The 13,099-nt window shown below is 39.2% G+C and overlaps 2 protein-coding genes and 1 non-coding gene across 4 annotated transcripts; 1 reads left to right on the top strand and 2 right to left on the bottom strand.

The window, feature by feature from the left end:
* The first annotated feature begins 115 nt into the window (after positions 1 to 115).
* On the top strand, positions 116 to 188 carry TRNAE-CUC (transfer RNA glutamic acid (anticodon CUC)). Its single transcript has one exon. It is a non-coding gene; the product is annotated as a tRNA-Glu (tRNA).
* Positions 189 to 1,325: 1,137 nt separating this feature from the next.
* Positions 1,326 to 4,502, bottom strand: LOC107275974 (endo-1,3;1,4-beta-D-glucanase). Its single transcript, XM_015783427.3, has 7 exons — positions 4,132 to 4,502; positions 3,235 to 3,256; positions 2,907 to 3,030; positions 2,580 to 2,670; positions 2,318 to 2,407; positions 1,841 to 1,941; positions 1,326 to 1,689 (listed from the first exon to the last, which is right to left on the bottom strand). The coding sequence occupies exons 1-7, from the start codon at positions 4,409 to 4,411 to the stop codon at positions 1,525 to 1,527; spliced, it is 873 nt and encodes a 290-aa protein (XP_015638913.1). The 5' UTR covers positions 4,412 to 4,502; the 3' UTR covers positions 1,326 to 1,524.
* A 2,499-nt stretch (positions 4,503 to 7,001) lies between these two features.
* LOC4338721 (endo-1,3;1,4-beta-D-glucanase) lies at positions 7,002 to 9,501 on the bottom strand. 2 transcript variants are annotated; one of them, XM_015783493.3, is made up of 7 exons: positions 9,108 to 9,501; positions 8,910 to 8,931; positions 8,457 to 8,583; positions 8,104 to 8,194; positions 7,658 to 7,747; positions 7,460 to 7,560; positions 7,002 to 7,297 (listed from the first exon to the last, which is right to left on the bottom strand). In XM_015783493.3, the coding sequence occupies exons 1-7, from the start codon at positions 9,394 to 9,396 to the stop codon at positions 7,145 to 7,147; spliced, it is 873 nt and encodes a 290-aa protein (XP_015638979.1). In that variant the 5' UTR covers positions 9,397 to 9,501; the 3' UTR covers positions 7,002 to 7,144. The 2 variants fall into 2 exon arrangements, with proteins under 2 accessions (XP_015638979.1, XP_066166935.1); XM_066310838.1 differs by lacking the exon at positions 8,910 to 8,931 and having other exon boundaries at positions 9,092 to 9,501.
* Positions 9,502 to 13,099: the final 3,598 nt, after the last annotated feature.

Below are 13,099 nucleotides of genomic sequence, written 5' to 3'. Positions count from 1 at the left end.
TTTATGACAACGCTGGATGTTGATTGTTGGTACAATGCTATACGTCTCGATTGGTGAAGCGCGGGGTTTATGAGGTACACAAATTGTACACCAAAGAAAGATATGCATTACAACATCCGTTGTAGTCTAGCTGGTTAGGATACTCGGCTCTCACCCGAGAGACCCGGGTTCGAGTCCCGGCAACGGAATTTTGGTTTATTCATAAATTTAATATTTGTAAATCAGTTTAGTGTTTAATTTTTTCCATACACTTATTTTTTTATTCGTTGCTCTCTATGAGAGTTTTTCAAGAAACATAAATTTAATACTCCTTCCTTCTCGTCTCACAAAGACTTCATTTTTTTTCTCTATTCAACGTTTCCTACACTTAGTTTTTCTAATTTATTCATAAATTTAATATTTGTAAATCAGTTTTGTGTTTAATTTTTTCCCTACACTTATTTTTTTATTCATTGCTCTCTATCAGAGTTTTTCAAGAAACATAAATTTAATACTCCTTCCTTCCCACGAAGATTTCATTTTTTTTCTCTATTCAACGTTCTACCGTCTGTCTTATTTGAAAAAAATATATTTTTTTAAAAATAGTCACACATAATGTATTATTCATGTTTTATCATCTAACAACAACAAAAATACTAATTATAAAAAAAATTTAAATAAGACAAAGAGTCAAAAGTTATATCAAAAACTGAAAAATAGAGTCTTCGTCGGACAGAGGGACTAAGTGATTTGTACCTTTGTACATCGGTTTAGTGTTTTATTACTCCTTTTATTTAAACCATATTAGCTTTTTACATGGTCTCCAAAATCATACTTTAATCATTAATTTCTTTCATAATTTGTACAAACAACTATAAAATTAACGTCATATGAAAATATTTTTAAATATGAATTACACTAAATACATATATTATTGGCAAAATTGGTTACATAGCATTGAAAGTTCACGTTTTTGGTTTTATAACACCGAAAGATACCGGTTTATTTTAATAACACCCAAAGTTCACCCTGCTCCATTTCTTAAGCACTTTCGTCAATTCTCAATCGTTTTCCGTCCACATTAATCGTAATTGACTCAGCCACGTACACGATATAAAATTTCTACCCTCATTGCCTTGCATTCTACTTATACTTGTGAGGGGTAGAAACGTTATATCGCGTGTGTCTGGGTCAATAACGACCAAGGCGGACGAAAAAGATCGAGAATTGACGGAAGTGTTAAAAATGGGAACGGGTGAACTTTAGGTGCTATTAAAGTGAACTGGTATCTTTCTGTACTACAAAACCAAAAACGTGTTATTAATTAAAAAATTACAAATGTTGACTTTAGGGAACAAGGAGACCTTATATTTTAGAACGGGGGAGTAAATTAATTAATAGTAAATTTTAACTAACATGAACTCTTCTTTTCCAAAGGTAATTAATATGTTTAACATACTATTAAAATTTTAATATTTATAGTATCGCTAATAATATCATAATACACATCCTGTCATGACGCGGCTGATGAAATAAATTCAATAATTACTGCAACTGAAACTCTCCGTGCTGCTTCAGATACTCGTCGAACCACTGGACCATGTCAGCACGAGCTTCTTCTGCAGTTTTGACGGCGAACGGATCGCTGGCGTTGTATCTGCAAGCGAAGGCATGGGGCGCCTTGGGGAAGGTCTTCACGAAGTGATCAACCTGCAGTCAGCAGAGATGGATGTGCTTCAAATGAAACGAGCGTTCACGCTGAGCTAAATCAGTTGAGTATCATCTGAGTGATGCAAAGCTACAACTGCAGTCTCAGCGATGATTTAAACTGAAAAGGCAAATGGAATCAGTTGGAACTTACCCTGTTGTTCTGATCTAAGGCATGCTCAAACTGGTGCACAACAAGTGGTGGCGTGATGGTATCACGCTCACCTCCAAGAATCTCAATTGGACGTTTGACCTCTGAGCATTACAAAATATAAAAGTAAAAAAAAAACGAAGTTGGAGAAATGATCATTGAACAATTTAAGGTTAAGTGAAGGAAAAAGACATATCGACAAAAGTATATACTCTATCTATTCTAAAATATAAGAATTTCTAAAATTTTCTTTTAGCAAAACTAAGGTTAGGTTTAAAAAAATCTTTTCAATCACTTCAGTTGTTGTTTTTTGAATTTTAAATTGCTCAGATTCCTTTTTTATATGGTTGGCTTGGAATCATTGAAGTGGTGGAAATTATAGAAATCAGTATAAAAATGCTTATATTATGATTCAATATTTGAATCCTACATATTTTTGTATTTTGAAATAGAGGTAGTATTGTACTCCTATATTTGTACCTGTCATGTCATGTACGGTCACTAGCGAAGGATGTGAAATGACTACCGCTTGGGTTTCTTCGGTCTTTGATAGTTCCACGGCCACCTTTCCTGTTGAGAATGAAATAAGAAGGATGAAAGATTTACTTAATTAGAATTAGAGAATGAACCCATCCTGGCACAAAAAAGAGAACAAAGAATGAAGATTCATTCACTTTTACGAAATTAAGAATTGTTTGTGGTTGATTGCTTAGTGCTCATGTTGTTTAACTGAATAACTCACCACCCCAGCAATAACCTCCAACCCCAACAGAGGACATCCCTTCCTTCTTCAGAACCGCAATGAGCGGTTTAGTCTTTTCAGCTGCTTCCTCCTGCAATGAAATGGCAACAAACATTCAGATCTAAGTGATTCAGTTAACATTCAGATGACAAAAAATGGCGTCTAACTAGCAATCATTTTTTCACAATACTGAATGTTCCGTATAAAATTGCATTGGAACAGTGACAGGTTTTTCTTTTCATCATGTACTTTTTCTTTTACGGAGTGAAAAGTAATCAATAGGTCAAACAAACGAAAAGCACCGTGATCAAAGAAAGAAACACACACCGGAGAGTGAGCCATGATCCACACCCAAAATGGCCTTGCTGGATCATCCGTGTAAGGGTCACCGTACAACAAATCAGGAACCACAACGTAGTATCCGGAGTATGCAACTTTGTCCGCTATTTGTCTTTTAACTCAAGCAAGTTGGGAATAAACAAAAAGATCAAATGAAAAATTGAGTTGAGAACGAACTCAGCTGCACACGACAAATTTGCGTGATGAAGACTTGAAGTTTTTGTATTAATAGCTTTAATAAATCGTTTTGATCGACGATCAAAGCATGAGACAAATTTGTGTAACGCGTATTTTCAGATTTTGCAAACGTGCGTACCTCAGCTTTGGTGCTCGGAAACCTGCAAAAGTTGAAGTGCCGATATTATCAGACAAAAAACAGAAGAGGATTTATGAGATACTCTCTTCATCACCCCCCCCCCCCCCCCCCCCCAAAAAAAAAAAACAACTCTTTCAAAGGAAAATCAAACTTGATAACTTTTAACTAACAATTATGCTAACCATATATATGCCAAGTATTATGCATGTTGTACCGTTAGATTCATATTTTAAATTGCTTTCATGTGATGCTAATTTCATATTCATTGAAAATATAACATGAAATAAATTAATAGTCAAAGTATGTTATTAAAGACCGTGTAAAAAAAATACAGGCCTTATAATTTGGGACAGAGGGAGCATATACGAGTGGCTACTGTCTCTCAAGGCAGTGTTTGCAATTTTTGGAAATCCACCCCCTCCCCCTCACCTACACACGAAACTATTTCGCTTGAAATTTCAATTATTTTCACGAGTTAGCAAAAGTTATTCAGGTTTGTTCAAAATTTAAATTATTCTGGATATTTCGAATTTATCATGTCTGTTTTCTTTTGGCGTTTTTTCCCCAAAATTGTTAACTACTCCTTCCGTTTCAAGTTATAAATTGTTTTGACTTTGGTCTAAATCAATCTGTTTTAAGTTTGCCCAAGTTTTTAGAAAAAAATGTTAGCATTTTCAACCAAAGACAAATTTATTATGAAAGTATATTCAATTATTGATTTGATGAACTAATTTAGTATTGTAAATATTAACATATTTCCTTACAAAGTTAAACTTAAAGTAGTTTGACTTTAACCAAAGTCAAAACGACTTTTTTTTTAAAATGTTAAGTCAAAACGACTTATAATATGAAGCGGAGAGAGCACGCTATGCTCCTAACATGTATGCGTGCACTGACCGTAATAGTCAGAGACGAGGATGATGGCGCGGCCGGAGCGGCGGGAGCCGGTGACGTAGCACTCCAGGCCGCCGTAGTCGTGGACGACCTCGCCGGCCTCCCCACCCGTCTTCTCCGTCATGTTCGGCGAGTTGTCCAGGCACGGGTGCTTCCCTGTCGACGGCGCCGGCGACGGGGACACTTGCCGTCCCGCGCCGCCGGTGTTCTCCTCGGCCAAGGAGAGCCCAGCGGAGGCCACGACGACGGCGAGGACGACGAGGAGGCAGCGAAGCAGCGCCATGGCGAGATTTCAGTTGATCGGTGTGTGTTTCAGGTTCAGGCGTTCAAAACCAACCCGTTTATTAATTTGGTGATCCATCAAGAGCTCCAGCCTCCAGATAGGCGCGCGTACGTGCCGCGCATCTCTGTGCAGAGGCTTCAGGACTTCACGCACGTTGCTCGATCACAAAATCACATGAACGATCGAGTCGCAGCGATGATAATTAATTGGGGGAGGTATATATAATTAAGATTTTAGTAGGTTGAGTGATGATGCGTATCATGCGAACGGATATCGTAGTTGTGCTGCATTTTGATCAGTTATCTGAATATTTCTAATCTGATCAACGCCACGCGAAGATTAATTATATATGAGCAAATCAACGGACGCGATGACATATTCCAGCCAACTCAGTGTATATCTTGGTGTTTGTTAGAGCCTGTGGCTCCGTTGTATATGTGGTGAAGCAGACCCAATGTTATCTGGGTGGTCCACGGATGGTGGGTCGGGCTGCGTTCCCTAATAATGTTTTCTAAGTTGTGAGCTCTAGCCCGCTAACACAGCAGGTCAACAGTAACTACTCCCTCCATCTCAATATGTTCCAACTTATGATGGGTCTCTAAATCTGGACGTACGCATATCTAGATTCGTAGTAAGCTTGCTACATATTGGGATGGAAGGAGTAGCTCATATGCTTTCTGGTGCCATTAGTTCTCAACGGTCTATGCATTTTCCAACAACTTATTATGGTGTTGTTACTTCATACTTCTAAAACATGGCATATGTATTCGATATAAGAAATTTTACAGTTTATTGAGAAAGTAACTAGATTTTATACTAATTTGTTTAGTAGTACTATGTTTTATACTATAGTCCTTCTGATACTTTCTTAAGAATGATAAAGTTATCCATTGGATAATAGTTCTACATATGTACCGGACACGCTCTAGTGATACTTCCCATATGGATATCATTATATATTTGAAGCTAATAAAAAGTCTAAATCAAGGTTATCAATTAATTACTCCCACATCCTAAATATATATAAAATGTGCATGTATTCAGATAAATTAATATGTGTAACTTTTAACTAATAATTATGTTATCAATATATTTGTTTAATGACATACAAGTAACACTATTAATTTTTTATTTTAAAATACCTCCAAGTGATATTAATTTCATAGTTGTAATGGTATATACTGAAAAAAGGTAATGGTTAAAGTACAACATTTAAGATCGTGAAAAAAACTATACACTTTGTATTTTTGGAGTGGAGAGAAATATGTGTTATTGTCCTATCGATCAAATTGAATAGTCAACTCTTTTATATTTAAAACCTTAACATTTTATTTCTTCATATTATATTATCATTAAATTTCATTTACTATTATACATATAACCATATCCATGTATCCATATTTCTGGAAATGCGATCTATCATGTATCCATATCAAATTATCAATGTGACATACTACAGTTAGCCATCACCAATGCAACCGCCTAGAGTAATTAACTATTTGCCACTCTTACAAATGGTGATATAGAATTTGCCACTGGATCCACATGTCATGGACACATGACGGCCCACATGTTATAGACTACGAGTGACAAATTCTTAATTGCCGCATCTTAAAAATGGCAAAAAGTTAAATGTCCTGCAGCCTAGGGCTTAACAAATTAGCTATTTTAGCTACTCCCTCGTTTCTAAATGTTTGATACCGTTGACTTTTTAGCACATGTTTGACCGTTCGTCTTATTAAAAAAATTGTGAAATATGTAAAACTATATGTATACATGAAAGTATATTTTACAATAAATCAAATGATAGGAAAAAATTAATAATTACTTAATTTTTTAATAAGACGAATGGTTAAACATATTTAAAAAAGTAAATGGCGTCAAATATTTAGAACGGATGGAGTATGTGGTTAGGTTAGTAATTCTATTAATCAACTAGAAACTACCAGGTTGACTTACTTTGTAAACATCTTAGATAACTTGCTTCTGTGGCCGAAAGAATTAAGCGTTATTAGCCAAATTTTTATATCGAATTAACTAAATCGATAATTCTTGCAAAATATAGAGTTTATAGTCTTAAACAAAACTGATCTAGACTTTTATGTTTATCTTTAATGATAAAATAAGCGGAAACAAACTAAATGATAGAGTAAGATGAATGATCAAACACCGATCTACAGTGCCATACATTTAAAAACAGAGATAACAAATATTGTTCATATTTTTATCAGTTAGATTGCTTGTTTGTTTGTTTTTTATCCTCTTCCGCAGCGCAATTAGCCGGTCGCAACATGTTTAAGCTCAAAAGACACTCCACCTTTTATGTTCATTTTGATACAACAGTGTCACTTTGTAAGTTGGCAAACTGACGCTCTAAGGTGAATTTATAGGTACAAATGTGACTTATACCAGCATCCGTGATCTAGCTTTTTTTTTTTAACGAATCGATGAACGCAAATTTCAGTGAATAAAGTAAGTGCTCTAGCTATTTAGGATATACTCCGTTCTCACCGAAGAGACCCGGTTCGAGTCCTCTTTTTTTTCCCAACCTATATAGCTTTTCTTTGCTTTATTGCTTTTCATCATATGCTTCAGGCAGGAAAATTTTGATGAAACTGTAAGCCAAATAATTGGTTTGTAATTTACTGGATACATGAGGCGCCTAGTGGTTCATTTTCTTCTTATTTAGTAGTATTGGATATCCAAGTCCAAGGAACCGTGCAACTGAATCTTTCACCGCTTCATGATCTCCAGATACTTGTCAAACCATTTGACCATGTCAGCACGAGCTTCTTCTGCAGTTTTGACGGCGAACGGGTCGGTAGCGTTGTATCTGCAGGCGAAGCCATGGGGCGCATCCGGGAAGATCTTCACCAAGTGATGAACCTGCATACATGCAACCAACAAGATGAATGAGTTCAACACACATCACATGATCGTTTCAGGCCGAGCTAATTTGGTTGAGTTAAATCATCTGATCAGGGTCGCCAATCTGCAACTGCAATTACAGAGCAAATGAAAATAAAAATGAAATCAGTTGGAACTTGCCCTTTTGTTCTGATCTAAGGCATCCTCCAACTGGTGTATTAGCTGTGGTGGAGAGATGGTATCAAGCTCACCCCCAAGGATTTCAATGGGACATTTGACCTCTGAACATCACAAGAACTCAGAAAATTTGAGAGATAATAACTGAACAATATAAGGCTAAGTGAGTGAAAATGCCAGAACAAGATCGATTATCTGTACCTTTCATGTCATCTACAACCACTAGCGCGGGATGCGAAATGACAACCGCTTTGGTTTCTTCAGTCTTTGATAGCTCCACGGCCACCTTTCCTGTCAAGAATGAAAGAGGAAGGTTTGATACATAAAAGCATATTTAGAAACTCAGAATTCAAAGAATGAACACATTCCTGCAGGCACAAAATGAAAAAAAAAAGATCCATTCTACTTTGATTCAATAAGAACTGTTCATGTCAGGAGTGGAGGCAAGCCTAAGGCAGCTAGAGCTTGTGCCCTATGCTTCTCCAAAATCATGTACAAATTCTCTTAAATCACCATGAAAATTTTAAAGGAAACAAACAATTCATTAGTTGAACCGTTAGTTCCAGTCTTTAGCAATTTCTGGCTCGGTTACTGGTTCATGTCATGTCTGAATGTTTTATGCTCATGGATTTAACTGAATAACTCACCACCCCAGCAGTAACCTCCAACTCCAACAGTAGACGTCCCATCCTTCTTCAGAGCCGCAATAAGCGGTTTAGTCTTTTCAGCTGCTTCAACCTGAAATGGAGAGCAACATTACGGAACAAATTAATATCCTTCATTAGAAAAAAAAAGTGATTCAGTTCAAATTCAGATGAAAAAAAGATGGCGTTTTTAGTACGAATCATCTTCTGCGATACAGAATCTTTGCGTAAATTGTACTGGAGCTAGCAATTACAGGGTTTTTTTTTCATATATTTTTTCTAGAGGTGACAAAAGGAATCAGAGAGGCAAAACAAAAAGATTGGAAAGGCACGGGGATCAAAGAAAAGAAACAAACCGGAGAGTGTGTCTTGATCCACTCCTCAAATGGCCTCGCTGGATCATCGGTGTAAGGGTCCCCGAACAACAAATCAGGAACCACAACGTAGCATCCAAGCTGGTATGCAACTTTGTCCGCTATTTTCCTTCAGCCCAACCAAATGGGAAAACGAAAACAAAAAACAAATGCACAAATGAGTTGTGAACGAACTCAGCTTCACGACAGCCTGTTGCTTGTGTGATGAAGACATGAAGTAGTTTTTGCGATTTGATCGATGATCGTAGGGGTGGATCCAGCACGGGGGCGGCGTGATCTTGAGCCCCCACTACTAGCGTGAAGACTATGAGATTACCATATATAGATGAAAGGGGGACTGTAATTCTATCTAGTTTGCTCAGACTCTAATGCTATTTCTTTTTGAATCCGTCACTTCATAGCGCATAAGTTCATATTCTGTGCAAACGTGAGTACCTCAGTTTTGGTGCTCGGAAACCTGCAGAAGATGAAGCGCCAATTAATGTTAGCCACAATAATTAGACGAAGAGGATTAATTTTAATTATCCGATTCGTGTGGACAATGTAAATGTCGTCGCTAAGCTAGCCTAACATAGCTCTAGTGGCTAGTGTCTCCGGGAAGGCATGCAGGCATGCACATGCTGCTGCACCGACCGTAGTAGTCGGAGACGAGGATGACGGCGCGGCCGCCGGAGCGGCGGGAGCCGGTGGCGTAGCACTCCAGGCCGCCGTAGCCGTGGACGACGTCGCCGGCCTCCCCGCCCGTGTTCTCCGTCATGTTCGGCGGGTTCTCCAGGCACGGGTGCTTCTGCGGCGACGGCGCCGGCGAGTACACTTGCCATCTCCCACGGCCGCCGTTATTCTCCTTGGCCAAGGCGAGGCGCCCAGCGGCGGCGGCCACGACGGCGGCGAGGGCGACGACGAGGAGGCAGCGGACTAGCATCCTCGTGAATCCGGCGGCGGCGCGTCGCCCGTGGCGAATTCAGACGTGTTCGGTGATCGGTGTGTGTGTGTGTTAACGCTTGAGCCCGTTGATTAATTTGCTGATGTGATCCAGGCACTCGAGATGGAGATATATATAGGTAGCGGGACGGAGGGAGCTAGCGAGCGGTGCTGTGTGCACGGAACTCCAGAACCATAGAGCCTGTTTGATGTCATTTTCAACCATAATATATTTGTTTCGCAAAGTTAAAAAACAATATCTACGTTTAGTTTATTACCAAATTTAGTCAATACATAAGAAATCTTGCCATTGCCAAAATTTTAGCATTGACAAAACTTGTTAATGTTTATTTTAGTTACAATCTAAACATGCCCATACATATATATTTAACTTTTTTTTCTATTATGAAGTCGCATCATTTCGGCTATTTTTAGCTTTTAATGATTCATCAAGAATTCAAATTGTCTATCTTCTCAAAAAGCAACACTGTACATCACAATCATTTATAATCGTTGGATAATTGATCAGGGTAACATATATAGACTATAGAGAACATATGAAAGAAAATTATATAGTAAGAAAATTAAATTTTACAACTCATCAATACTATTTTGTTATACAGTTTTCTCGTAGCAACGTGCAGAATTCCCATTAGTATACATGTGTGCTGTGTGCAAAATTGTCAGATGTACGCGCGTCCACGGCGCAGGGAACGTACGTACTTACCGGGATTCAGGAAGGTCCAGGAACGGGGACAAACCTAGGACAACGATTTTTATTTTTTTCCGAATGATCAGCATCCGCGATAGGACAACAATTATGACTTTATATTGCACCTACGGAGAGAGTATATATTGCACTACGGAGAGAGTACTTTATAAACCATGTATAGTCTAAAGTGGCACAAGTGAACAATACTAACATGATATACACTTAAACTTGTGAAATAAATTAAACAACCAGAATAAAACAAAATCCTAACCAATTTTTTTAGACTAAATAGATATAAAATTGAGAAGATCACGGTACCTTACCGTAAAACCTAGTCACGATGTGATGAAGTGTAACCACTTGGGAGTTGGACATTAGAGCGGACAATTAATGACGTCCTGCTAGCTATATTGGTTAGTGATGGACCCCTGACCGGCCTAGGCTCTAGGCGATCGCACTAGTGGTCTAGGCCCATGGCCCTTCTTGAGATACTCGGACGCTCATTTGTTCAGATCCCGCACAAGTGGTCTAGGCCCATGATCTCACCCTTCTTGAGATACTTGGACGTCCATTTGTTTAGATGCCTGTCTATGTATCTTATGATAGTTTCTAGGTTTGCATTTCATATGGAGTTTGCACTATATTTTCCCATGATCGATGCAGCCGCCCAGCAGTGCTGCAATTAAGGACATACTTCACAACTTTTTTAGGAGTATATTGCCTGATCGTAAATCAAATACTTGATTCGAAGTTTGGAACCTTTGTAGAGACGAATATTGTTTGGATGTCCCCTCTTTATGCAGACACTGCCCTTTATTTTTATAGGCGGGTTAAAAGAAGACCTGTTTTTTTTTTAAAAAAAATGCGGAGGGAGTCTCTGGTCAAGACCTACATATTTGTGAAATTCGATTTTCAGAAACGAACGCTTAAGCCACTTGCGACAACATTTTCACAGACGGGCGATTTAAGTCACTCACATTTGGAAATAAAATTTGAAAAACACGTATCTATACTTAGTTTTTCATATAAAGTTTGATGAAGGACAACTTTATAATAAAATTGTAGATTTTGATAAGATCTGCAACTTTGTAGCTAGGTGACAACCTTTCATTATAGAGATTGTTTAGAGACCCAAATATTCGTTACAAGATCTCAAATTTATTATTATAAAATCTCAAATCTATATTGAAACGATCTCCAAGGCTCCAATGAAGACATACTCTACACTATACGACCCCCCCCTACTACTGAGTAATCTAAGAGGGATTACATAATTCTAGTAAAAGTGAATACATGAGATATGTGGAGGGGGAATTAAATTTGAAAATATACTGTTGATTTGTTTTTTTTCTCAAAAATATTCAGGATGTAAATTGTTTAGCAGAAATATACTATCAGTCTCGCACATCCATTGCGCGAGAGTGACGTAGGCGTGTGTCACGCCCCGAACTAGCCCCGAGTGGAACTAGCCCGTGACGCTCCGAATTAACCTGTTAATCGATACCAGTCCCAGGAAACAGTGCTGGTATCACAGGAAGACAGAATATCACAGCAACAGAGGTCTCTTTATTATAGAGTAGGAGTACAGTCATGTTGGGCTGCGGACAGATCCCGAGCTCACAACTGCATTACAAAAGGGAAACGGAAGCCAAGACTTAGACCAAACATCACAGGCGTGACTTGGGAACTAGGCCGAAACCCTAAAACTCATCGTAGCCGACTTGCTCCTGGAAGAACTCCTCGTCAGCGGGATCCGCTTCATCTTCTTCAGCAACTGGGGGGAGATTATTTATATAGAGCAAGGGTGAGTACGGGAGTACTCAGCAAGCCATGGGGAATTAAGTGTTTAATGCAGGCTTCAAGGAAAGGCTGTTGTTTTTGCAATAGGTTTTATTTAAACTCCTTTCTGAAACAACTAAGTGAGTGCTTCTCAAACGACACGGATGAGACAGTGCGTCTCGTCCGGTTGGAGTATGTGCAATGTATCAGTCTTTTGAATTGATCAAGATTGGCACCCGGCCAACAGCTTTCAAACGGCCACCCGGGCCTGGCTGATCCCATCAGCCGCAGATTTTCCAAACATCGAACCCAAACCACATCAGCAAATTTCACAAGCAGTAGGCAAACAAAACTACGCTAGGAATCACCTCACATCCGCCCATGACCGTGGGCACGGCTGTTCGAACAGTTTAATAACCTCTGCAGAGGGGGTACACTTTACCCACACGACATTACTAACCCGAATCACCCAGCCCGTGCAGAACGGCCACGTCTGGTGACATAAAGGTTTTCATGACAAGGCATTTCGAGAGCAGACACAGGGTTGCCATATGCCGACGAGAGGGGTCCCAGACCAACAACAGGTTAGGTCCCAGACCATACTGTGCCAGGAAGCCCGGGGGTTCTCTCCGACACCACCCCGTTGAATCCACATGTCTGTCAGCATCAAGGCTCCCCCGCTTAGCAATTTACTCAGCCAGGGGTGTCCCATTCCACCCATGTGGTCGCACTTGTCTTATGATCGGATGAAATTCCAAGGAAACGGTCCTTAAGTGCAAGAGCGGGAAACCGTACACCCGGTACGTTCCCCGGTCCGCGATTTTGGAAATTCATTTAGTTCGCAAGCACCGACCCAGGTGTCGGGTTTTCCAAGTCTTTTGTAAAACCCAAGTTTTACCCAAGATGTTTCTCAGATTTTAAGTTTGAAGGCGACCGTCGATACTCGTGCAGAGTGCACGATTACCGAGGCACAACTAGGTGGTTACAAGGGAACATGATATAACAATTAGCAATAGAAGGATCAGATGCAACAAGTTAGGTAGGCCCACCGGTCTGCCTTGCAGACGGGCAAACAGATTAAGTGCAATCCTATCAATGCATGATATTTTGCAAGCAATATAATTAAGTTCAAATATAGGCTCAATATGTTCAAAGGTGGCTTGCCTTGCTCGAGATCTTGAGCTTGATCCTCGAATTCCTCGCACTACGGGTC

Source organism: Oryza sativa, chromosome 5 (assembly GCF_034140825.1).
Source record: "Oryza sativa Japonica Group chromosome 5, ASM3414082v1".
NCBI lineage: Eukaryota > Viridiplantae > Streptophyta > Magnoliopsida > Poales > Poaceae > Oryza > Oryza sativa.
This window is presented reverse-complemented; position numbering and strand designations above follow the sequence as displayed.